General features: G+C 41.9%; 1 protein-coding gene across 2 annotated transcripts in view; it reads left to right on the top strand.

Annotated features, from left to right (window-relative positions):
• Positions 1-27,085, top strand: part of Creb5 (cAMP responsive element binding protein 5) — a 443,969-nt gene that overhangs the window by 276,623 nt on the left and 140,261 nt on the right. Inside the window, exon 1 of one of the 2 annotated variants that reach the window (XM_069997231.1) lies at positions 20,303-20,367. The exons of the other annotated variant lie outside the window; for it this stretch is intronic. Within the exon in view, the coding sequence (XP_069853332.1) occupies positions 20,321-20,367 (47 nt within the window). The 5' untranslated portion in view covers positions 20,303-20,320. Of the gene's footprint in view, positions 1-20,302; positions 20,368-27,085 lie in introns of those variants that run through there. 2 annotated transcript variants of the gene reach the window in all.

Below are 27,085 nucleotides of genomic sequence, written 5' to 3'. Positions count from 1 at the left end.
AACTTAATAAAAAGCATGTCACATCTTTTCAACTGAAGAACAATCAATTAGTGCTCTACATTCCCATGTGAGGGATCATATATTATTTTCCATTGTCTTAGTTTCTAAATGTCTCTGGATATGCTGAAATTTTATTTTCCAATTTTATTAATTATTTTGTTTATGCAATAACCATATGGAATTATATTTGAATTTTTCACGGAGGCATGGCTCAAGTTGCAGAGCCCTAGCCAACAAGCTGAACAAGCTGGAGGCCCTGAGTTCAAACCCTGTTACCAGCATAAATAAATAAACAAGTTAATAAATAAATTACTAAATTAGGATGTGGACAATTAGCTGAATAACATTTACTTTTGTTGGCTATGAGAGCTCATTTAAGTGCAAAGGGATACAATAATTAAAACCAATTATGTTTGTGCCCTGGATTAGTTCCTGGAAAAGAAAGAATTAGGTAAATAATTTGAAATTTGTTGAACCCCAAGATAATGACTCAAATGGTTTTTCTTTCTTGCTATTGTTTCTAACATATTTAGAAGATGATTTCTTTGTTGCTTTGTATGTCCCTCCCCCACGGTCTAACCCCTGTTTTCACTGTATTTGATGTTGGTATAATTTGTGGAGGGGAAGGGAAAAAACAAATTGTTTAAATAGGGATACAGGTAGATCCATTGCAACAATGAGATGTACAAGACATTATGTTGAAAAATGAACTTTACAATTTTGGTGGGGGGGGGTGGGGAGAGGGCAGGGATGGGAAGGGGAAACAAAGGAAGAGGCAACAATGCTTGATAAGAAATGTACTCATCGGAGCTCCAGTGGCGCAATAGGTTAGCGCACGGTACTTATAAGAAATGTACTCATTACCTTGCTCATGTAATTGTAACCCCTCTGTACTGTATTCTCACAATAAAAAAACTTATTAATAAAAAATATTAATTTAAATAAATTCTGACTCTAGCTACCTAATAGTAACACTAGCTCCATCTTACTTTTTTTAAATATCCTTAAGTAGTTGTACAAAGGGGTTTTCATTAAACTCTATGTTAATTTCTTATTGGGGGAAATGTGTAGTTTTGGCTTTGCAACTCTTCTGAAAGCAAGCAAGTTCTTCAAAATGAAAAGACAAAACAGTGCACTACCATGTGCTCTACCTCCAACCCAGGACTATCACATCAGGAACATCAGAGGACAGTTTGGCTGCACTTTACCACCGTGGCTGCAAACCAGGCTCATAAAAGTAAAACACTTGCTTTTTTTTGCGCTCTGGAAGCCCGTTTCCTTGGTGGGAATTCTAGTTGCTAGAATCCCATCTGCTCCTGCTGGCTGCTTCTTCCTGTACCTTGCAGTAGGACACAATGCCCAATTCAAAGCCAAGGGCCTTGGTACCAAGGAACCAGGTATGACAGGGAAGGCTCAGCTAATGTGGGCTTCTTTTTGGCTTTTGTTGTGCTGATAATGGGGTTTGAACTCAGGACCTGGATGCTGCCTCTTGGCTTTTCTGTTTGTACTACCTGAACAACAGCTCCATGAACCACAGCTCCACTTCTAGCTTTTTGCTGGTTAATTGGATATAAAGAGTATCATGGACTTTCCTAACTGGGCTGGCTTTGAACCAAGATTCTCAGATCTCAGTCTCCTGAGTAGCTAGAATTATAGGCATGGGCCTCAAAGCCCGGCTTAACTTGGGTTTCATAGTTTGCTATCTGTACCAGTTGTCTTGCCACTATGGTTCCTGGTGGCAGTACTCTGAAAGTTCTCTGCAAAGTACTCTGAAAGTTCTCAGTAAAACATTTTTTAAGACCAATGAACAATCTGGGCCTGGTGGTATACATCTATAATCCCAGCACTCATGAAGCTAGGCAGAAGGATCACTAGTTTGAGGCCAGCCTCGACTATATGTTAGGACCCTGTATTCAACAACAACAAAAAATCAAATGTCAGAAGCACAACTATTCAATTTAGGTAATTCTTAATGGGAGAGATATACTTTAAATAACTTTCTGAAAGACAGTAAATTCAAATAAGTAGTTTTCAAGTGATGCAGTTGCTGTTTTGATTTGGTTTTGCTTTTGGTTTGTGATAGTCATAAGCCTTGAACTCAGGGCCTACGCACTGTCCCTGAGCATTTTTGCTCAAGGCAAATGCTCTACCACTTGAGTCACAGCTCCACCTTCAGCTTTTTTGATGCTTAATTAGAGATAAGAGTCTCACACATTCCTGCCCAGGCTGGCTTCAAACCCTTATCCTGAGATCTCAGCCTCCTGAGTAGCTAAGATTATAGTGTGAGCCACCAGTGCTTGGCTTGTTTTACTTTTTCTTTCTTTTCTTTATAGAAAGTTAATTCATAAATTCATTCATTCATCCATTTAGAGGTGGAGTTCTACTCTGTAGTCAAGGTGGTCTGGAATTCTCCATCCTCTGCCTCAGTTTCCTGAGTGCTGGGATTGCAGGCTCACACTGCCATGCCCAGCCCTATTAGAAATATTTTCTCTAGTTTTTAATGTAGAATTAAAGAAGCTGATAGTTTACTAAAAGCAGATCATTTACTAAAAATAAGGCAACCATATTTTGCTCCAGATTACCATGTACTAACAGTAGGCCACTAGGAATAGGTGATAATTGTCCAAGTATCTTTCTAATTCCATGTGTCTTCTATATCTAAAGAAGCTGGTACTGTAAAGTCGCAGGGCAAGTCAAAGTAACAAATGTTCACCAAAATAAAAATATGCCCATGTATGACTATTTGTATGGTCTGTGTGTAGTCTATTAGTCTATAGAGCCTACTTCATGATTGAAGTTACACTTTCTACAGCAACGTATTACCAAACAATGTATGCTAGATTGGTGAAGTCACTTAGAGACTTTGTGTGTGTGTGTGTGTGTGTGTGTGTGTGTGTGTGTGTGTGTGTGTGTGTGTGTGTGTGTGTGTGTGTGTGTGTGTGTGTGTGACATGAATTCAAACGTTTCCCATTTAGAAATACATTCCTGACTGTCATGGTAATTCCTTAGAATACAGACTATCTTCAGACTTGCTTTAGGGTGGAGTACCTTTCTGACTACTCCAAGCCAGTCTTCTGTGTTGTTATAGTTTCAACTCATAAGAATTTCTCAGATTCTCAGATTCTTTGGCCTTTCTCTCTGTTCTGACTGCTTCTTCTAACATTTAAGTGTCTTAATTGTCTATCAACATCTAAGGCTAAAACCGGACAGAAGTAAAAGAAAAACATAAATATAACATATAAAATAATAATGATGAACCGGCAACATGGCTCAAGTAGTAGAATGCCAGTCATGACAAAACAAACAAACAAAAAACCAGCCAAGTAAGAGTACAAGGTCCTGAGTTCATGGCTTTATTCTGTCAATAAAAAACAAAAAAGGTATTAAAAATGTAAAACACAGAATTATCAAGACATCTAGCGTCTCATTATTCTGTTTAGTGGCCTCAAAGCAGCAGCAATCAGATCTGGTGTGTTCGTGTGAACACATTTATCAACAGCTTGGGTCTGTGACTTGCCGGTGGCCCCTGCCAGTCATTTAACCTCTATGAACTTGTTTCCTCTTTGGTAACAGGATAAAAATAGCAGCTAGATTCAGTGCTAGAATCTAGTGAGATATTACAGATAATATCTTACCATATTGGTTGGCAATCAGCAAAGACTTACTAATTTCATTTTTATCACAAAATAGTTCCTGTACTGTCATATTCTTTCCTGCATACCTCAAAAGCTTCAGCCATGTCTTAAAGTTCTATACCACAAAAGGTATTTTGTGTAATATTTATTCTGTAGGTGCTGGAGTGAAGCTCAATGCTAGACCACTGGCATAGGACATGTGATACTTAACACTGAAAAAAATAGCCTTTACTAGTTTACTAAAATGAATGCAAAAAAAGTTCCAAGCATCCCAGTCATAAATGCAAAATTTATTCCTGAAATAGCACAGCCATCCAAGACCAACACTGGGGTTCTTGCCTGTAATCCCAGGTATTCTAGAGGTGGAGAGATCCCAGGCCAGGCCAGTCAAAAATTAGTGAGTCTCTGTCTGAAAAACAAAGTAAATAAATGAAAAGGACTGAGGATGTGCCTCAAATTATATAGTACTTACCTAGAAAGTGGGAGATTCTGAGTTCAATTCTCAGTATTAAAATACAGACACCAACACACAAACACACACACACACACACACACACACAATACACACATACACACACAATATACACATATATCAACACCAGGCAGGGGGAATAACTATATAATGCAAACATCATACAATTGAAAATATCAAAAGAACTGGATGTTGTTAATAACTCAATGTTCTTGACAAAGTCACGCTACCTTTCTGACCCAGCTTTGATCTTGGAACCAATTTGGGGGTAGAGTTTCTTCTATTCCTTTGTCTCTATGTATAGAGAAAAGATCCAAGTTGATGCCTGAAGCTCATCCTGTTCCTGATGCATTTAGTTGATTACAAAACACCAGTTTACTTGGTGTCCTGTGAAATAAGTGGTGAGAAATTCTGGCTGACTGGTGGGTTTGACAATTAATGGGAAAGGCCCTGGGCCTCAGCCCCTTGACCCATACATATTGCTGAGGACACCACCTCTACTCCCCAAGAGCTCAAGCCGGAAATAACTGAATGAAGTCCTGGTTCACCATCCCCAGACACCAGGCCTCTGGGCAAAGGAACAGGAAGAGCTTGGAAATAGGTACAAGGGCCCTGGGGGTTATTTTAAGCAAGTGGTTCAACTTCTTGCTACATTGCTAGCTTCATTTTTGCCATTTTTCTCACCTGCAAAATGAGCCAAGTTTGGCCTTAAAATCTCTAGTCTCTCTATAAGATGATGTTAATAAGTTATTTAAAATTTTTTCTGAGCTAGGCACCAGTGGCTTACACCTGTAATCCTAGCCACTCATGAGGCTGAAATCTAAGGATCATGGTTCAAATCCAGTCCAGGTAGGAAAGTTTGTAACACCTTTATTTCCAATTAGCCACCCAAATCAGGAAGTGGAGTTATTGCTCAAGTGGGAGAGTATCTTGAGCAAATGCTAAGGTACACTGTTTTTTAGCCCTGAGTTCAAACCAAACCCTAATACGCCTAGTACTGCCACAAAAAAAAGGAAGAAAAAAAGAAAGAAAGAAAGAGAGAGAGAGAGAGAGAGAGAGAGAGACAGAGAGAGAGAGAGAGAGAGAGAGAGGGAGGGAAGGAGGGAGAGAATGAAGAAAGGAAAGAGAGAGAGGAAGGAAGAGAAAAGAAGGAAAAAATTGAATAATTTGTCCCTGTTCTTCCCCCTAATTTTGAGATAACCATTGTGTCATTTGGCTTCAGTGGGTGGGTAGGCCTCCCCAAGCCCCAGTTACCTCCCTCACTCCATCCCTTGTTCCTAGCTTTACTACACTCTTCTTGCTCTTCCCAAATCAGTAAAGGCCATCTGTCTAGAGAGACAGATTTACTCAGACCCAAGGCTACCTATGCTTAGCAACATTCATATTTTTCTGGAAGAATAGAAAGATTTTTGTCAACATCTACAATATAGTTTTTTTGTATTTTTTTTGTTTTTGTTTTTTTGCTAGTGGTGGGGCCTGAACTCTGGGCCTAGGTGCTGTCCCTCAGCTCTTCAGCTCAAGGCTAATGCTCTACCACTTGAGCCACAGAGCCACCTCAGGCTTTTTCTGTTTATGTCGTTCTGAGGAATCAAACTCAGGCCCTCATGCATGCAAGGCAAGCACTCTACCACTGAGCCACTTTCCCAGCCCCAAACAATATAGTTGTTAAAACTCTAAACTTTATGATTTGGCACTTGGAATTTGGAGTGCTGAATTTCTCAGCTGTGCACTTATTTGACCCAGGGCATCTTGTGTCTGATACAATCACAGTTATCACACATTCTAAAAGGATGCCTCTGTTGAATCTGCCTGAGAACACTTGCCAGCACAGGTGGAGAAGAGTCTAAAGAGAGTCTGTTCTTGCTGTCCACTTCTAGGAAGCAGTCCTTGAAACCTACTGAGAAGCTGACATTCCCCCAACTACCCTGAGATTCTCTAACATTGAAAAATGTCATTGGGAAGAAAATCACACGTATCAATACAGCTTACTATTTTAAAGCATGCTTTATGAATTTTTTAAAAAAAATTCTTGCTCCCTAACCATAGAAACCAAAGGAGATCTCCAACTAATAATGCCCTCGGTAATTTTAATTTTATCATTTTTCCCCACCATCTCAGGGTGGTAATGAATTTGGTAGCAGAGCCTTGGTTGACATATAGTTTATCTCTTGCTAATAAAATAACCCATCTCTATTAAGGTGCTAGTATTTAACTCCCCCAGAACTGAGAGTTTTAAAGACCAAGGGGCCTGCCCAGTCAATGGGACATCTGGAAGCTTTTGGCCCAAGGTAAAATCTTATGTACTTCTTTTTATCCTTTATTGCTTACAAAATAAGAGCTTTGCTTTGTAAGTGTTTCTTTCTTGATTGCATTATAAAAGTTCCCCCTCCCCACCATGGAGAGAAAGGGTTTGATGGTGGGTCTAGAAAGTGAGTCCCTTCTAGCATGTTCTTTGTTGTTTTCTAACAAATCTAAAATGGTTTCAGTGCTGACGATGGTTCCCAGGACTCTCTTTGGCCCCTCCCTGGTTTTTCTCCCACCTCCCTGGCTATTTCTCCTTGGCTCACCTCTTACTGGAAGAGTCTCCCGCATGACTCAGCCCTGAGACTCCCCAGTCTACAGCGTTCAAGACAGTCCATCAGAACCGATTCCCAATGGATGTCTTCGCCCCGACCGCCCTGCTGAGCTCAGAGCTTCCTACCGTCTGCCTTCCTGATTTCTCTGTCTGTATGTCTAATAGGCATCTCAAATTTAATATGCCCACAGCAAAACTCATGACTCTCCCAAATCATCTGTAATGCCAGTCTTCATCCCAGCTATGAGCAACAGTGATTACGCACTCAATAAGGTCAAAGCACAGAGTCACCCTTGAGTTCTCCATTTCCTCGCTCTGGAGTACTGTTGGACCCATTCGCAGTCTAACCTGGCTCGGGGCTCACCCATGTTTTCTGCTAACAGCCTGCTTCACCACATACCAGACTATTTGAATCCTCTCAATGGTTCCCCAAGCTTGTAATCCTTTCTCTGCAGCAAATGCAATTTCCTTAAAACAAAAATCATATTAAAATCTAGGCACTGGTAGCTCACACCTGTAATCCTAGCTATTCAGGAGGCTAAGATATGAAGATCGTGATTTGAAACCAGGCCTGGCAGAAATGTTTATGAGACTCTTATCTCCCATTAGGTAGCAGAAAGCCAGAAGTGGAAGTATGGCTCAAGAGCTAGTGCTCCAGCCCTAGTCAAAAAAGCCAAATGAGAGCACAAGGCACTAAGTTTGAGCTACAATACTGGCACAATAAACAAATAAAGAAAGAAATATACATGTTTATATATACAGTTAAAATTGTTCAGCAGTCTATCTTATCACCTCATTTTGTTTTACTTTTTAAAAATTCTCCTTATATAGTTGTACAAAGAGGTTTCTTTCAATATATCATTTTATGGATATAATACATCTTGATCAGTGTCACCCTCACTTCATTTTCTATTGGAGCAATTATCAATATCTGGGGATTATTTAATTGCTTATTTTCTTCTTTATTTTCTCTTTTTGTCTGTTAAATATCTGAGACATTCTTTCTGTTTCCTGCTGTGTCTTTGAAGCCTAGAGCCAAGAACTCAGCAATATCTTTGTACCCCAAATTTTCCCCTACCCTTTTCTGTCCTAGAGCCTCAGATACAGGTATCTGATTGTTTGACTTCGGTATCCTTGGGTTCTCAAGCACTGACAGTGGATAAATGGTAAAGGCAACTTTGCCTTTACCAGCCAAAATCTTTTCAGAGATGACTGGAAGCCAGCTAAAAACAAAAGGGTGTCAGGAAAATATAGAAAGGTAGTAAAAGGGGAGCTGAGAGAAAAACAAAACGATCTGGATTTTGTTGAGAGAGATCAGGTAGTACCAAGGACTCTTTGTTAAAATAACACAGACTAGCTGGGCGCTGGTGGCTCACGCCTGTAATCCTAGCTACTCAGGAGGCTGAGATCTGAGGATCGCGGTTCAAAGCCAGCCCGGGCAGGAGAGACCGTGAGACTCCTATCTCCAATAAACCACCAGAAAACCGAAAGTGGCGCTGTAGCTCAAGTGGTAGAGCGCTCGCCTTGAGCTGAAGAGCTGAGGGACAGCGCCCAGGCCCAGAGTTCAAGCCCCACGACCGACAAAAAAAAAAAAAAAAAAAACAAAAAACAAAAAAAACAAAAAAAAAAACACAGACTTTGATAAACTAAGATGAAGCTGACCCGAAGTGAGTCTAAAAACCTGCTGAGCTCAAAACTGTCTATCTTTGCAAAGTTAAGTCACCCTATAGAGCTGTGCATCTGGGATATGGGTCAGTTTGAGATAAGGTGTGTGTATGTGTGTGCACTTAAGATCAACTCCTATTTAAAAAGAGATGGATTGTATTTTACACTAAGAAATCAACAACAAACATTTCCCTATCAAATGGAAATGGAAATTTTCTGGGAATTATGCAGCATGAGTTTAAAGCACCCAGGACTTTAAAGACAATCGCTACTTCAAAACGATCTCATTCTGATATTTGAGTCATTAATAATGATGTGTATCTCTTTATTTTTCAAGTCCTAGAGACATCCATGTCCTGTCAGTGCAGTGCTTCTCTGAATAACGGGATGTCAATAACTTCAACAAGGTTCAGAATGAAAATAATTCAGTGTAAGCCAGGTTCTAATGGCTCATACCTGTACTCCTAGCTACTCAGAAGGCTAGGATCTGAGGACTGTGGCTTGAAGCCAGACAAGCAGGAAAATCTGTGAGACTCTCATTTCTAATATACTACTCAGAAAAGGCTAGAAGTGGCACTGTGGCTCAAGTGGTAGAGTGCTAGCTTTGAGCAGAAGAAGCTTAGGAACAACGCCCAAGACTCGAGTTCAAGCCTCAGGACTAGCAAAAAAAAAAAAAAAAAAAAAAAAGAAAGAAAGAAAGAAAAAAGAAAAAAAAAGGAAAGAAAAAGGAACTCAGTGGAAGGATCGTATGTAAGAGTGTTCATGAGAATGCTGAGTGTTGTAATGCACGTCAATAATCCCAGCACTCACAGCACACTAAGACAGGAGAATCATGAATTTGAGGCCAATATGGGTGACATTGTGAGACCCTGTCTCAAAAAAAAAAATGCTTAGGTGCTGGACACCAATGGCTCATATCTGTAATCCTTGCTACTCTGGAGGTTGAGATCTGAGGATTCGGGTTCAAAGCTAGCCTGGGAAGAAAAGTTCATGAGACTCTATTTCCACTTAACCAGGGAAAAAAAGCCAGAAATAGAGATATGGCTAAAGTGGTAGAGTGCCAGACTTGAGTGTAAAAGCTAAGTAAGAGCATGAGTTCAAGCCTTGTTACTGGCAAATACACATAACACACACACACACACACACACACACACATATGCACACTCACACCCCCCCACACACACATACACAATCCTTTTTGTCAGAATAATCTTCCATGTCTTTCACATATACTGACCTTTACCACCTTAGATCATAACCACCCAGTGATCTTCTCATATCCCTTACCCCCATTCCTACTATCCGTACACCACAAGGTCCAATAGACCATTGCGTTTCCCTCCTTATCACCATGATCTTCCTAGGTATTTAGCACCTACCAAGGTTTTTCATCGTGTCTGTTTCCTGGTCTGTGTCCATAACAATATCAATATGACACAGAGTTGGTCAAACAGAAATTATATAGGGAGGATCATTGTAATTCAGACACTTATTTCCCACTTAGCAGCAGATGCAGCCCTGATGACTCACAGGCCGGGGCCTCATTCCCCTTCATCGGTCACTCTTGTTTTTTGGGTGTGGATAGACGGGCACTCTTTTCTCTCAAGTGCTGTGGCACTTAAGGTTAACAATGAGAAACTTTGGAAAGATATTTTTGACATTCATTGGGGTGACTGATGGGTAAAGGACGTGGGAGAAGGAAACTCCGTAAGATCCTGCAACAATCATTGTGGACTCAGAACAAAGATTACCTTCATTTTCAACAACTCAAGAAAATAACCAGGTTAAGCCCAAGGTAGACTGCTCAGTTACATTGATTCTTCTTTCCCCTGCCCACTCCAGGCTCCCAGTGGCTTCTACATTAGGAGGCTAGAAGCATTGTAAAATAAACATCTGGACACACTGATAGTAAACACAGGGGCAGTGTCTTACAAAACTAGCCACAAAGCAGGAAACTAATCTTATCAGAGTCCTGGAGGCCACAGTTCCACAAACCATGTCGATAAATATTGTGTTGCTGTGCACACATATGTTTTCTTTCCATCTAGTGTATGCATCCTGTTTTGAGAAAGCCACTATAGACAGTTCCTAAAGACTTATTCCTCATAGACAAGATCAGATAAACATTTATCTTAAGAAATAAGTGAAGGAGTCCACAGAAAATACATGTGTATTTATATTTATTTTCTTTTGCTTCTTCATTTATGATTTTTTTCCTGTGTGTTTGTATGCGTTGTTAGGAATTGAACCCAGGATCTTGAGCAAGCTTGGCAAGTACTCTACCACTGAGCCATAAGCCTAATCCCTATGTGTTTTATTATTATTATTACGTTAGAGTCAGAGTCTTGCTATATTGGTTGCCCAGGTTGGTCTTACGTTCCTTGACTCAAGCATTCCTAATGCTTTAGCCTCCTGAGTATCTGGGACTACAGGCCACCATACCTGGATGTAGCACTTATTTTGATTTTTTTATGATCATAGAATGGCTATCTGGAATTCATTCTTTCTTGTGTTGTAGTCTGTATATCATAAGTATCACAATCTTATGTCGATGCTCTGCTCTTATATAACTGTAAAAGAGCTTAGTTTGGAATTTGATAAAATAACAATATGCTGTTCTGTTTGTTGTTTGTTCTGCTGCTAGAAATCAAACCTAAGACCTTGTTCATTCTCTCTCTATCTATATCTATACATATACATATATATATATACATATATATATATATATATATATATATGTATGTATATATACCATCAGCCAACTCTGGGACCCATAGTCAAGTTTTCCTTAGATTTTCAGAGATGCTTATTGCTCAAGAAAGCTGTGTTCTAACACCACCTTAAAAACATATTTCCCAGAGCCAGGCACTGGTGACTCACACCTGTAATCCTAGCTACTCAGGAGGCTGAGATTTGAAGAACACAGTTTGAAGCCAGGCTGGACAGAGAGGTTCATAAGACTCCCATTTCCAATAAACGACTCAGAAAAGGTTGGAAGTGGCACAGTGACTCAAGTGCTAGTCTTGAGCACAAAGAGGCTCAGGGTCAGAGCCCAGGCCCTGAGTTCAAGCCTCAGGACTGGCAAAACCAAACAAACAAAAACCCATACTTCCCAGTTTGCGTTGGAATACACAGAAAAGAATTGCAGCTGGATGTGGTGGAACTCCTTTAGTCCCAGCTACAGGGGGGGGCTGAGGCCAGGAGGATCAGTTGTGGCTCAGAATTTGAGACCAGAGCCTGAATGACATAGTAAGAGCCAAAAACAAAAGGCAGGGATTTAGGCAGTGGGATTGACTCAAATCTCACTTTCCTACCTATTTCTATTACTATCAGAGGAACTCTCAAGTATGCAAATAATACTGAATGTAGAATCTTTACTCCTAAAACCTACAGAAACTTCTTGGACATGAGATCATCCTTTTCCTTTTCCCTCTCAAAGGAACATAAAATAAAACTTAATTTTTCACAAATCTCACTGTATTATGAATATAGAAAGAAACATGCCAATGCAAATTCACGAATTACTAGATCCTTTTCTTGAAGTTTAGAGGCGAATTTGAGTATGAGGCAGGATTAACTGCACCTTTCGATCCAGGATTCTAGTATGAACATGGCAACCACTCTCAAGTATGGGCCTGATCATGACAGTGTGGAAGTGGGTTTGGAAAGCAAAATATTATGTCAGCAGTTTTCTCTTTCATTTATTCTCCCTTATCAAAACTACCTTAAAAAAAACTCAGAGGCCTTATTAATAAAAACAGAATAACTGCATTTGGAAGGCCCAAGAGCTTTATGTTTGGGGTTAAAAAAAATTCTTCCCATTGCCTTTAGGCAGATGTGTTGGAGAGTGAATTTTCCTTGCAGAAACCTTCTTAACAAATCTGAGCTTTGGAGTTTAGGCAAAGCTCAGTTACTACACACATAGACTGGAGCCGGATCCTTATAAAGAGAAAAGAGGCCACAAATACAATTCCATCAGTAGTTTAGGCTTTCTGTATAATTCTTTCTTTCTCTATTATTTCTTTCTTTCTTTCTTTCTTTCTTTCTTTCTTTCTTTCTTTCTTTCTTTCTTTCTTTCTTTCTTTCCTTCTTTCTTTCATTCATTGTTTCTTTCTTTCTTTCTTTCTCTTTCCCTCCCTCCTCCCTTCTCTCTCCCTCTCCCTCTCTCTCCTCCTCTCTCCCTCCTTCCCTGTCACCCTCTTTCCCTCCCTCCCCCTTCCTTCCTTTATTTCTCTCTATCTCTTCTTTTCTCCTCTCTCTCTCTCTCCACAATATATCTTTTCTTTCTGCTTGTAACAAGGCTTGAATTCAGGCCTTCATGATCCTACTTGGCTTTTTCACTCAAGACTTGGACCATGCTGCTTGAGCCACAACTCTACTTCTGGCTTTTTCCTGATTAAAGATAAGGATCTTACAGATTTTCTTGCCTGGACTGGTTGCAAAGCAGAATCCTCAGATCTCAGCCTCCTGAGTAGCCCCCTGAGTAGCTAGGGTTATAGGTATGAGCTACCAGTGCCTTCTTCCTGATTAGTTCTATTCTCAAAAATCCCTTCAAATGTCTCCTTTCATAGAACTTCTTTCTTGTAAATATGTTTAACAATGAAAACGGCCAGCAGAGCAGACAAATTGGTAAACTATATGGGTGGATGTGCATAGAGAATATATGCAAAAGCCACACCAATTCATATAAATGATTTGTAAGTCTTTAGATATTGATATCCACAAATCTCAGCCAGCCATTGCTTATGATTTATGTGTTTTTTTTGTTTTTTTTTTTTTTTGTTTTTTTTTTATTTATTTTTTGGGTCCGGTCGTGGGGCCTGAACTCTGGGCCTGTGCGCTGTCCCTCAGCTCTTCAGCTCAAGGCTAGCACTCTACCACTTGAGCCACAGTGCCACTTCCGGCTTTTTTCTTTTTGCTTATGTGGTGCTGGGGAATTGAACCCAGGGCCTCAGGTATGCAAGGCAAACGCTCTACCACTGAGCTACCTTCCCAGCCCCTGATTTATGTGTTTTAAGATTCAAAAAAAGAGAAAGAAATAATCACTTCCTACAAATTCTCACAGACAAGATGCATGTTACATAAGAACAACAAATATAGTATGAAAAAATAGAAAGGAGCTATAAAAAATATAAAGAAAAGATATGAAATTAGGAAGAAAGAGAATACACTAGAAGACTCTTCTAAACTGGCCTGTGGCTGGAAGTGCCTCCTTTTCTTTGCTGGCAAAGACATCTCTGGTATACTTATACTTCACAGAGTCTACCAGTGCCCTCAAGTTTTTGGAGGGCTATAAGCCATCAGCCAGGGCCTGGCCTGGGGAGAGCTGATGAGAATTCTATGGTGTATCAGTTACATGGAGCTCATGAGCATTGCCCATCTGCCCCTGGAGTGAGCACCTTCTTGAATTTTGCAACTTGGGCATGCCATTTCCTTCAGTCTGACCAACTCAGTCACTACTCTTTGGTCCACATAAAAGTAGGAATTGGGTAGATTACCTCCCATGATCAAGATAGCCCAGTGAGCTGCCATAGGGGACTCTTTCCAACTGCTTTGAGTCAGGCCTGGTCAACTGTTTTGAGAGTCCAATGTTTTAGCTCTTCTTGGCTCTAAAACATGGATCCAGTGCAGGCAAACAACATGATTAGGCTCGGATCCTACATAAACCACCAGCTATGAAAGGGTAAACTTCCTACTCTCTACTCTTTCATAGTCCCAACCTAGAGCCACAAGGAATCTGGCTGGAACTGACACTACTGCTGGCTCAGGAATTGAGGGTGTGGGTGCTGGTGGCAGTTCTCATTTCCTTTATCTGCTTCAACATTCATGTGAGAAGTAGCAGCAGGAGGGTCTAGGGCTTTTCTCACCTCAGGTTTCAGTTCCTTGGGTGCCTGGTATAGGAAGCTGGGCACAATAGTCCTGTGCCAGATGCTTCAATGTAACACTCCTAGAGCTCATCTGATACCCTGTCCCCAGGGACCCAAGAAAAGGGGAGCTAGAAGAAATGGCAGCCCTTTGAGGAGAAAGGCCTCAGAGCCTTTCTTAGCATTCCTGGGATTCTTTAAGATACTCCCCTTCTGAAGCAATATGCAAAGTAAGTGTGAGCAAGAATGCAGGAGGGAACAAACACTTTCAAGAGGGAAATTATCTATGAATGGCTAAGCCTGTGTGAAGCCCTTGGTCCAGATTTAAGCCCATTTCTTCCTTTCTTTTTCTTTTTTCTTTTCTTTTTTTCTTTCTTTTTTTTTTTTTTGTGTGTCAGTACTGGGGCTTGAGCTTAAGGCCTGGGGGATGTCCTATAGCTTTTTTGCTCAAGGTTAGCCTGCTACCACTTGAGCCCAGGCTGGCTTTGAACTGTGATCCTCAGATCTCAGCCTCCTGAGTGTCTGTGTGTGTGTGTGTGTGTGTGTGTGTGTGTGTGTGTGTGTGTGTGTGTGTGTGAGAGAGAGAGAGAGACAGAGACAGAGAGAGACAGAGAGAGACAGAGAGAGACAGAGAATCCCAGTTTTTGCCTGAAAGAATGTGCTGGCTTCTATGGAAGAGAATCATGGAAAGCTGCTTTACATAATTGACTTGTGGCTGGGACAGAATCTAGTCTAAGATGCCTCAAATGGGTACTCCTACCCATGCCTGGTGATCCAACAAGGAGATCACATAAAGGTTAACACCTGAGCTGAGTGTATTCATTCATTTTTCTCATTTGCTTATTCAACAAATATTCAAGTGATAGATACAGTGCTATAATTGTTTTAAGAATGGAGCTGAAGGGCTGGGAAGTTGGCTCAGTGGTAGAGCGCTTGCCTTGCATGCCTGAGGCCCTGCGTTCGATTCCTCAGCACCATATAAGCAAAAAGAAAAAAGCCGGAAGTGGCACTGTGGCTCAAGTGGAAGAGCGCTAGCCTTGAGCTGAAGAGCTGAGGGACAGCGCCCAGGCCCAGAGTTCAGGCCCCACAACCGGACCCTAAAAAAAAAAAAAAAAAAGAATGGAGCTGAAGCTAGGAGGAAAATGGTCTACAAGTAGGCTGAATCACTGATAATTTTTTAGGGCTAAACAAAGCTTCATAAGCTTCATAAGCTCTCAATTCTTACCCTAAGTCTTTCTGAGGCTTCCAACATTTCTTCTGTCTAGGGCCTACTCAGCATTGCCTGTTAATGCTTACAACAACAGCCAGTGCATTGCCTGAGGGCACTTGCTAGCAGGTTGGTCTGTAGGAGCTGCCGTAGAGACAAGCGTCACCAGTGACAGATGCCCCCCCCCACATACCCTGAGGCTCTCTCCTGGCATGCCTGAGGCTGGCTGTAGCAGGATGGATGATCTAATCTAGCTAGCCTGCCTTGTTCAGGATGCAGGCTGCAGACAGTCCTGCAGCCTCTGTCCACTGTACAAATACAGGACACCCAAGTGGAAGGGAATGCTGAATGGCAGGCACCTTGTGGGTATGCAGTGGTCTGTGACCGGAAGGTTTGCTGGAAGCAATTTACAGAGGAGGCCTTAGAAAACCACCTGGATGGTTATTGTAAATTAAAAAAGGAAGAGATGCCACATTTGGGGGAATAATTTTTAATACTAGGTTTATGGTTGGGTACATATGATAGTCATTATAGCTTATTTAACTCTGAAATTATCTGGACCCCTCAACTCTCATGGGACTGTAGGAATCATGGGTTAAATTTTAAAAACAATGTCAGAGAAAAGATGATAGGCTTTTTCTTGAGGGGAATATATGCAAACAAAAGGAAAAAAAACCAGATCCAACTCTCCCAAGGAAAGATTTTTCTTGTCTTTTCTATTGGCGGTATCTTCTGTAAAGTGTAGGAACTCAGGAATTCATCCAGCACGCAGTTTGGTTACTCTGCTAGGCTATTGGGCCCCTCGGTTTCTGCAATTCCAGTTGTGCCTTTTCTGTCGGGTTGTTTTGGAGAGAGTCCAAAGGCATTCTGAGCTCAAATCTCTGAGGCTTCCACTTCTTCGGAGCCGAACGTGTCATCAGGAGCTCGGTGTCTGTGAGTGAGTTACATCGAACAGCTGCACAGTACCCACCACCCTCTCCCCAAGGATGACAGCTTTGCAGAAGAGGGCGTTGTAAGCATTCCTGAGCAAGCCAGCTAATCTGGAGGCCTCGCCTGCTGGCTGGGGGGCTACTTCTCCGAAGGCTCCCTCCGGAATTACAACATTACACAGCCCTTCAGAGAAGCAGCTTGGACATCTAGGCGCTGGGCTGGGCTGGGGGAAGGACCACAGGGGTGAAAAGGAAATTTAGTCGGAGGGGGATTTCTTGGGGAAGGGGAGAGAACAAGATATCATTAGCTGTTCACAGGAAGTAAAATGGGAATGCAAGGGTTCTTTTAAATGAGGAGATGCCCAATTTGGAAGTGGCAGGAGGAGATGCACCAGACTGTGAGAGCAAATGTAAAGACTCTTATATATCAACACTCTGAAGTTTATTATTATTAATTATTATTATTATTATTATTATTATAAAGGTGATGTACACAGGGGTTACAGTTACTTAAGCCAGGTAATAGGTACATTTCTTTGGGGATAATAATGTCCCTTCCCTCAGTGTCTCCCAGTTTTTCCCTCTCATGCCCTTTGAAGTTTTGTTCTGGCCTTTTGGTGGCCTTTCCTGGTTCTTTAAGTGTGTCTAGGTTCTAAAAGTATGGAACCCACAGAACACGTGGCTCCCTGATTCAAGTTCTATTTACTGCTTTGCACCTGTTGGCTTCTGCCTCCTCCTGGAGGAAGCTATGATGCTTTGTCAAGGTCTTGTCAAGATCTGAACAGACCTTTGGCCAAAGCTTGCCTCTCATTTGCTGTTTGACTAGGAAGACCCAGGGAGACTACCTTGCCAGAATATTTTTATTTTGTGTGTGTGTGTGTGTGTGTGTGTGTGTGTGTGTGTGTGTGTGTGTGTGTGTGTACTGGGGTTTTAACTCAGGGCCTAGGTACTATCCCTTAAGGCTGGTGCCTTACCACTTTTTTTTTTTTTTTTTTTTGCTGGTTAATTGGAGATAAGAGCCTTATGGACTTTACTATTCTGGGTGGCTCCAAAACCTAGATAATCAGATCTCAGACTCCTAAGTTGCTATGAGTACAGGCATGAGTCACTCAAAACTCACTTCTTGCTACGAAATTTACCTATAGATTAGGGGTACTTGTTTCTCTTTCAACCAAACACAGCAGGTCCTATTGTCTGGCAGCTAAACCTATCCGCTCTGATATGGTATTTAAAAAAAAAAAAAGAGCCATTTTCCCATTGATTTTTTTAGGAAGATAGAACTTTGGAAAAATCCATCATACAGCCACATGATCAACCTAAAATAATAACAAAAAGCATTTAAACATGAAAACTAAGTTGAAGAATGACATTGTGTGTGTGTTAGAACTTAGAACAAGAAATTCCTTACTTTTATACCAATCTCATTGTCCATCACTCTTTTAAAATGGAGGAAGTCATTTATACAAAATCTTGTCAATCTGCCTTGAAGTGTAAAGGCTTATAGGAGCTATCAAAATTTTTTGTTTTATTTATTCCTTACAGCAGAAGAAAAATCAATGGCTGCTTGGGAGTCAGACATAAATGAGTTATACAGGCCACTGACATGGTGGACCAAACTTTATAACAACCACATTTACTGCTGTCAGGCCAGGGGCTTCCGTGGCGCCAGCTGTAATTATGGCTGATCACCTCTAATTCAGAGCTGCCTGCCTTGATAAAGGTGTCACTGGAAGCCACCGTGGCATCAGCATCAATTGAGGATGTCAAGCTGGAGGGCAGCCTGCTGGAGAAAGCTCTTTCTGGCCCCAGCTCTGGGGTCATGCAATCTGTTGGGCAAATCTTGCTTGTTCATTCTTCATTCTCTGTGCATTAATGGTTCCTTAAGCTGTGGTTTAGATTCCAAGGCACTCAGATGAATAGCTCTGACCCTTAGAAGAGATCTTTTCATGAAGCCAAGAGCTTTCCCCAAAACCAGACTGAAGAAGTCAAGCTCCACTCTGCTTCGCAAAAGTGCAAGCACACAAATGCTTGCATTGCTTACCTGATGCACTGGACACAAATGTGATTGGTGTTAATAGACTGTAACAAAAACTGTAATCATATCAGGGAGAGGGAAGGTAGTGAGTGAATGTGGGGGGGTGTTGCAACCTCATGCTTTCCTTCTGCTTTTGTGGTATGAAAAAAGTGCATAGCAAACTTCTCATTTTCAGAAAATTATGTTTTGAAGGAGGTTGCAAAGGGTAAGGGGAAATGGAAAAGTGGGAAACAGTAGGGCTAACGAAGTAATGACATTAAACAAGGAGCTGGAGCTCATGCTGGTTATCCTAGCTACTCAGGAGGCTGAGACCTGAATATTTTGGTTCAAAGCCAGCTCTGGCAGAAAAGTCTGTGAGACTCTATCTGCAAGTAACCAGAAAAAAAAATGCAGAAGTAGAGGTGTGGCTCAAGTGTTAGAGTGCCAGTCATAAACAGAGAAAGCTAAGAGAGCGTGAGGCCGTGAGTTCAACCATCAATACCAGCACACACACACACACACACACACACACACACACACACACACACACACACACACACACACATGGGAAACACTGATCACAAGGCATTGTACTCATAAATTGGCATGTTAAATCGAAAACCTTTTGTACAACTACTTAAAGATGATTTAAAAAGTTTTATTTAAAAAGCCATGTTCACCAAATAGGTACCTGTCCTGTGTGTGCCAGGCAGCTGGTAGGGAAGGGTGATGTGAAGGGTAGAATTTAACAATCAAAAGCATCCCTAGCATTTGTGAAAAATTGTGTCTGACTGCCCACCTCCACTGGTTTTCCTTGCTCTACAATTAAGGAAATATAGAAACTATTTGTTTTCTTTGGACCCTGGGACTCTGATAGACAGTTCCACCTCAATCAGCATCCCTGCAACAAGTCCAGGAAGAGGTTAGCCTGTTTTTTATTTTGGAGAAGGGGCATGTGTTACTCCTGTCCTTTTGGACAGAGTACAGAGCAGAATGCCAGCCTCCGAAAGGCAAGGTTCCATTTTGCTTGAGTGCATTGAAGAGCCACTGGTGCAGGCCAGTGGAGAGTAACACTGATTCCACAGTCCTTGATGTCTACAGTCACAAAAGCATGTTTGGACCAGAAGTGGTTTTGTCCTTGCTGACAGGCAGATCATATGAGAGAACTCTGGAGGGGAGATGGTTGGCATCCTACAACAGAAAATCCCATCCTGCTCCAGGAAAGAAAGGCCTTGGGCAATGGAAACGCTGTCACCTGGTTCTGAGCTCAAGCTTGCCAAGGCTGGTAACTGGAGTTGGTTTTTCCTACTTCAGCCCTTCCAACCTGCTCTCACTCCCTGCTTCCCCTTCTCTAGTGCATCTTCATTGTTAGTTCCCTTTCTTCAAATGCAGAGTGCTTTATAAAAATTAGCTTCTCCCCGCCACCCCCACCCTCTACACACCATCAGGACCACTCCATTCCAGACTACTGAACTCCAGGGTCCCTCTGTGAAATCTCAGATGGCAAATGCTGGGCCATCCCGAGGCAGGACTGTTTCCGACTCTGTTTACCCGTTTCTAAGGGCAATTACACCACGAAGGCTCCCTGAGCCTGGAACTCAGCCTGGGGGTGTTTTGGTTACATTGAAGTTTTTGCTTCAGTTCTGCCAGATTTAAATGGTGACTTCACCAGCACTGAGCTAAAAAGGAGAAGGGGGAGGAAGGAGGGTGAGCCCAGAGAGAGAGAGAGAGAGAGAGAGAGAGAGAGAGAGAGAGAGAGAGAGAGAGAGAGAGAGAGAGAGAGAGAGAGAGAGAGAGAGAGAGAGCAAGCTAGCTAGAGGGAGAGAGCCAGAGCTAGGCGCTAAAGAAGGGCCAGCACATTACATCATTGTTGGCCTGGAATCAAATGGGAAGGATATGACTCACTCAAGCTAGTTAAGCTTTGGCTCAAATTCTACACACACTCATTCCAGCGCTCTCATGTCCTGCACCTCAGGAGGGAATTCAGCCTCAGTGATGTCCATGAGGTTTGTTTTTAATTTTATTTTCTTTTTCTTGATTTTAGAGATTTTTTTCCCCACCCCTACTGCTTTCTATATGTGAGACTTCATCTTCCTGTCCTCCTCTCTTCTTTATTCTGCCCCTTCTCGCCTTTCTGCCCGTCTTTGTTTCTCCACTTCTTCCTTCTTGTCTTTCCCCAGCCCCTCTGCTTCTCTTGCTCTGAACAGGCATTTCTTTTCACGTTGATCAGAGGATTTAGTTCTAGTGTAGAGACTTGAATGACTTGAACAGAGGCCAGACTAGGCAAAAAAAAAAAAAGGATAAACAAAAATGCCAAGCAAACCAACGCCACGAGAGAGAGAGAGAGAGAGAGAGAGAGAGAGAGAGAGAGAGAGAGAGAGAGAGAGAGAGAGAGAGAGAGAGAGAGAGAGAGAGAGAGAGCAGCCACAACTTTAAAAAAAAGTACAACGAAGCGAGAAAGAGCAAACTCCTAGGGAAGTTTCTTTGCTTGCGGTGTCGCTCCTAATCGGAGGAGACAGGGAGAGAGTTAAAATGCAGGGACCAATCGCTTGAATGGTGATGTAATGCAAGAACCACTGGGTAGTTAAGTAATGTGAGAGCCAGGGGGTCAGGGTTGCAAAGCATTTACCTGCTCTCAAGGGGTTTTCAGTTTATTATCAATTGCAGTGACTGTAACTGGCTTCAGACTGCAATTTCTAATTATTCACAGACATCCCCCCTTTTTATCTTTTATTATTAAAAGTAAAACTATATTAGTATATTCTTTTAAAACGTTATCATCGTAACTCTCCAACAGGATATAGTCTGTCTCCCCTATTCCTGCCACTCTTTCTCTCCCTTCCTCTCTTAAATAGCTCCAAAATTTGTCTTCATAAAAGATAGGAGGGATGATGGGTGGGTGGGTGGTGGGTGGGTGGGTGGGTGTTGGGGCTTTCTGAGTGTAATTGCAAAATTGTAACTACCTGGAAAACTTTGATGTTTTGTCTGGAGGAGGAAGAGTTCATGATTGTGCTACTGCGTTTATTAAGCATTGATACTGTACGTTTTTAAAGGAATACACCATGATTCTCCCAAGTAGCTCCAGCCTTTCATTTATTCTTTGAGCTAAGGTTCGTGTGATTGTGCATTTGCTCCAGAATTGTAACTTTCTGCGGCTTCATGTGACACGGTACTTGATTCAGTGCTTTCTTGAAGACTTTGATAATATGCTGTGGCAAGTTGGGAGGGAGGCAAAGATTTCCTTTTCTTGATTGATTCGTCTTAAAAACAGCTAGTTCATATTTGGGATGATTTAGTGAGGGAACCAATGATGTGTTCAGAGCACTTTAAGGATATCTCATTTCTGAAGAGAGACGGGAAAGAAACTTTTATGTTTCAAAATTCTTCCCATTTCTGTGTCCATGAAATAGATTTTGTATTGTGATACACAATCTGGATGCAGCGTTTTGGCAAACAATTTGGCAGTTTTTGTTACAAGCCAAATCCCTCCAAAAGGAAAGCATGCCCCGACTCCCGTGTGTTGCAGAACTTTTCCTGGACTTAGTCTTGGTTCTCAGATAGCTGGATGCATAGTGAAGCATGAGACACATCTCGGAGAGGAGTTTATGACACTTAATGAATATTTTAGAAGGGCTTACTAATGACTTTCTAATGGGTCTTCTCCCTTCCCTCCTTTTTTGGGGTAGAGGGAAAAGGAGAGTGAAGGAGGCAATGTGTTTGTGGGAAAGTGGGAGGTGGCATGATGGGGTGGAAAAGGAGAATTCAGAGAGTTTAATTCTGAGCTTGACCTTGATTGAGCCCATGATTTAAACCTTCCAGGGTGCATTTTGAAACCATGGATAGAAAAGAGGGGACTGCACACCCCTCCCCCATACATGAAACCTGCCTAGATAATCTCTGAAGTTCCTGCTCTAAAAAGTGCTGTGTCTGTGTCTATGCTTCATTTAAAAAATATTACTAAAAAGGTATTTGGCATGGCTTTTCAGGGAAAGATTGTTTACATCCAAGTCTAATTCATTCCTTCAAGAAATGGAAGAGGAAGGGTAAAGAGGGATTTATCGTTTCCTACTTTGAAGGTGTTGGGTTTCTGTTTTTTACTTTTTGGCATGAAGATTCCCTCTGTGGGGAAATTCTTAGTGTCAGATACTGCAGGTGAAGAGAACTCAGTGAGACATACTTACCTAGGTGAAGCTGTCAAAGAGTGATGGAGGCGCCAGAGCCAGGTGCCAGTGGCTCATACCTGTAATCCTAGCTACTCAGGAAGCTGAGGTCTGGGAATTGCAATTCAACGCTAGCCCCAGCAAGAAAGTACATGAAACTTACCTCCAACGGATCACAAAACAAAAGCCAGAAATGGAGGTGTTGTTCCAGTAGTAGCATACCAGCCTTGAGTGAAATAGCTAAAGGACAGGTTCTAGGCCCTGAGTGCAGGCCTCAGCGCCGGCACACACAAAAAATTAAATTGATAGGAGACAGAAGAGAATGCACCTGTGCAATAAACTTTGGAGAAGTTTCTAAACATCCTTCAGACTCATAAAATGATATTAGATTGCTGGAGATATCTGTACTTTGGTAGCTCATATGATACGGAGCAGTGTTCATAAACAATTTATTCTTCAAGGTACTGTGTGACACCTTGACATATTTCTATAATTTTAATAAAAAGCTCATTTTTTTGTTTTTTTGTTTATTCTTTTTTTACTCTAGTTGGATTTTATTTATCTGTTTCCACACTAGGAATGGAACCCAGGTTCTTGTGTACGCTAGGTTCCAAATACTAAAGAGGGGAGCATCACCTTTTTAAATGAAATCAAGACTGATCTAAAAGATCTTGAAAGCCAAAATTGCACATACACATTAGATAATTTTTCCAGAAAAAAATCTTTCTGTTTTTCAGTTAAATTCCAGTGTAGCAGTTCTTTGTACCAAGACTTTATCTATTAGTGGCTTCATGGCAAAGCATACTTGTATGTATTTAGGGACAGGCAAATCTCCGAATTCTGCCAGTTTATCAAGAGAGAATTTCTCCAAGGTGAATAAAACAAAACCCAACCCAGGGTGAAGGTTATTAGTCATTGTGCACAGCTTGACGGGTGCCAAGTGTATGCTCAGGACTCTTCAGGCATAGAGAGGGCATGAGTGCTTATTTTAGAGCATTACCATTCGTGCTGACTTGAAGGAGAGCTGCTCAACCGTCATCAGAAATGCTCTACTTGGGATGGGTAGAGAGGCAGGCAAGGGATGCTGATTGATCGTGTGTCCTCTGCTGTGCCAGCTGTGATGCCAGGTGACTTTTCTGTTACCTTGATTTGTCATGGGTCCTCAGGGCAACCTAAATGGCTAGAAACCAGTAATGCCACTGTATGATGACTATTCTGTTTTGTTTTCTTTGGGGATTTTTGTTGCGATTGTTGCTCATTAATTGAAAAGTCTGACCAAAGGATGATAGACTCATAGACAGTGGACGACATAATTTGGAGAGATCTCTTCTTGCATCCCCTGCTCTGATTCTCCCAGTGATGTCTTGGCACCCCATGGTACAGAACCACACAAGAGGTCTGGGCACCAGTGACTCACACCTGCAATCCTAGCTGCTCAGGAAGCTGAGATCTGAGGATCATGGTTCAAAGCCAGCCCAGGCAGGAAAGTCTGTGAGACTCTTCTCTCCAATTAACCACCTGAAAACCAGAAGTGGCGCTGTGGCTCAAGTAGTAGAGCACTTACAGTGAGCTGAAGTGCTCAGGGACAGTGCCCAGGCCCAGAGTTTAAGACCTACAACACAAGATATGGGAAAGGGTACAACCAACTGCCATGCTCAGCTCTTCCCAGTTCTGCTTGCACTGGCTTGTGCGTTTGTGTCCTTTTCATCCATGTGAAAGCTTACGATCACACTTGCCAGCCCACTGTAAGTCTCATTTGTCATCCTTGGCAAACATTCACCGCCATCAGAACTTGGTAAGAAAGAGACTTTGAGGCTGGGCCTGTCCATGGAACTCTCCAGATGGCCAGTTGTGGGATTCTGGTGACATTATCCTTGTTTTCCATTCTCTTAGGGCAGGTGCTCAGTGGCAGCTGTGACTTCTGTTGGCAGGCGAAAGAGGAGGAAGGGCCTTGGTGACACTCCAAAAGAGACATAGGTTTCTGCCTCTGTCTTCCAGGCATAGTGCAAAAGCAATGCTGGAGTCCATGGCTACAGATAGCCATAAGTCATTGCTGAGCTTGGCAATCTTCCTCTTCACTGTCCCCTGATTCTCGTGTAGGAAACATGTATGGAAAGAAGGAAGGGGAAGACATGAGGGAGACAGGTATCTACTGATGGGTGTGAGTCTCCTGCAAAGATCATTGCCTGTATATTTAAAAGACTGGGGTTCAGATTTGAACCAATTGACTAGCTGTGTGACTTTGGCAAGCCATTCAGCCTCTCTAGGATATGGTTTCTATTATCTCTGCAAACTCATCAGACCTATCTTATGGAGCATGAGGAAGAGAGGAATGCGGATAGTGAGAACATAGGGAGGAAACACGGGGGATGGCAGCGCAGGACCCTCCTGGCGTTAGTCCCAGCTGTAGGTGTTGTCTCCCTGGACCCTAAGTGGAGTTTTACTTGTTTCTGGTATCTCTCAGTCCGCTCCTTCCTCCAATGTCTCTTCTGTGATAGGCTTTATTCTTATTCTAGCAATCAAGTAGATCTTAAATCCCATCAAATACTAGCCATGAAGAAGTAGACAGGCAATGCTGGTTAAAGTGAGATGAGGATTCTCATCAACAAACTCTGCCATATTTCCTGTCACCTGAATGAAAGGCAAGACCCAGCATAAAGCAGCAAGGGAAAATGGCCTGAGAGTGCCCTTTCATGCTTATCTACGGTTTTGTGAATGAGAAGATGTAGTGAATTAATTCAGCCATGAGAACTGGATTCAAGTCCTCTCTTAACCAGAAGTTTACTTGTATCATAGCAACCATGTACGATACTACATTTATAGTGAAGCATGGCTACCTTTGAAACTTGTCGCTACCACTCATGCATCTTCTCTGGTGGCATTTTTTTTCATTTCCAAAATAATAAGTGAAAAATAGCTGTGATGGCGAAATTGGTGGAATTATGTGTCAATGGGTTCAAACCATACATTAAGAGGCCAAGCTGGAATACCCCAGTAGAAAAGGGTCATGAGTATCTCAAGTTGCAAGATAAAATTATTAATTTTTACTTATTGGCTGGTGATGGGGAACTGTAATAGAACCTATGCTTAGAATTCACAAGGCCCTGAATTCTATCCCCAACACACACACACACACACACACACACACACACACACACACACACACACACACACACACACACACACACACACACACACACAAAACCCACTAGATTTTATATAGTAAGCCTGGTCAGGAAAGTTGGGTCAACAGTAGGAGTCTGACATGAGCATATTCCTGAGAATGAGCCTTGCCATGTACCTGACAGAAAACAAAGTGGACAATTCTGGACCTTACTTTAGATGCAGCCGTAAGAGAAGAGCTGATGGCTCATGCCTGTAATCCTAGCTCAGGAATTGCAGAGCTGATGAGCACAGTTCAAAGCCAGCCTGGGCAAGAAATTCCATGAGATGCTTATCTCCAATTAATCACCCAAAAAAGTACACACGTGCACACATGCATGCGTGTGTGTGCGTGCACAGACACACACACACACATCAGCATAGCTGTAGCAGCTGGGGATGGTAGGACTGATTTGCCTTCTGCTCTCTCGTTGTGGTTCTCAGGGTCCTTTGCCCTTCTTTGCACTGGTGTGCAGACCTCCTGAGTGGTGGTCATAGGGCAGGGATGTAGGGAGTAACCAAAAGGAGAAAAGAAACTGGGAGAAACAGGCAGATGTGAACCAGGCCAGTAAAAACTCTGTGGTCCAAATTTCAGTATGTGATTTTTATGCAGATTGTGCTGGTCTGCTTGTAATGTTTGCTGTAAAATGGATGTTTTCAGGAGTGTGTATTTCATGAATTTTGATTGCAACTACAAGAATTAGATCTTTAAAAACCAAGACTCACTTCACACCCCAAAATCCCACACATGGTACACAAACACTTTATAACAAGGCCATACATCTTTCTGCCTGTAGGTCCACTGGTAGGAGAGCTTATTTGATGATCTGTGAGATGATGTTGCACCCAAGAATTAAACAATGTTTCTTATCATTGTGGAGAGCAGGACAGGAGTGCCAATGGCCCTTCTAGCTACCAACAAAATCTTCCTTTTTCTCCTCGTGGTATCTCTAATTGAATTCTACTTTATAATTTCTTTTTCTTTTTTATTTGAATGATTGAAATGGAATTGATATATCCAAACAAGTAAAGCCTGGGCGGCGGGGGAAGCAATAATATGGCTCCAAATGAATGCCAAGGTATCCATTAATGCATATAATTCAGTCACTCAACTGAATGGGAAAATGTAGCCAAGAGGCTGTACTGTGTAATCCATAATGCTTCCTGTGAGTGTCCATGCTTTAGGAGCCTGTGATTTTTTTTTTAAATCAAAGATCTTTGAAAGGATTGAAAAGATGTTAGGTTGAACCCTGTGTACTGACAAGGCAGGAAGATCAACTGGCTTTATGGAGCCTTTATCACTGTGAAAGGAAGGTCTGCACAACAAACTTTTTGGCAAAGGTGATGTCTCCTTTTTCATCATTAATTTGATCTGATGAATTGTGCCATGTAAATAGCTTTG

The sequence above is a fragment of the Dipodomys merriami genome, unplaced genomic scaffold (assembly GCF_024711535.1).
Source record: "Dipodomys merriami isolate MVZ:Mamm:240054 unplaced genomic scaffold, mDipMer1.0.p SCAF_5, whole genome shotgun sequence".
Lineage (NCBI taxonomy): Eukaryota > Metazoa > Chordata > Mammalia > Rodentia > Heteromyidae > Dipodomys > Dipodomys merriami.
This window is presented reverse-complemented; position numbering and strand designations above follow the sequence as displayed.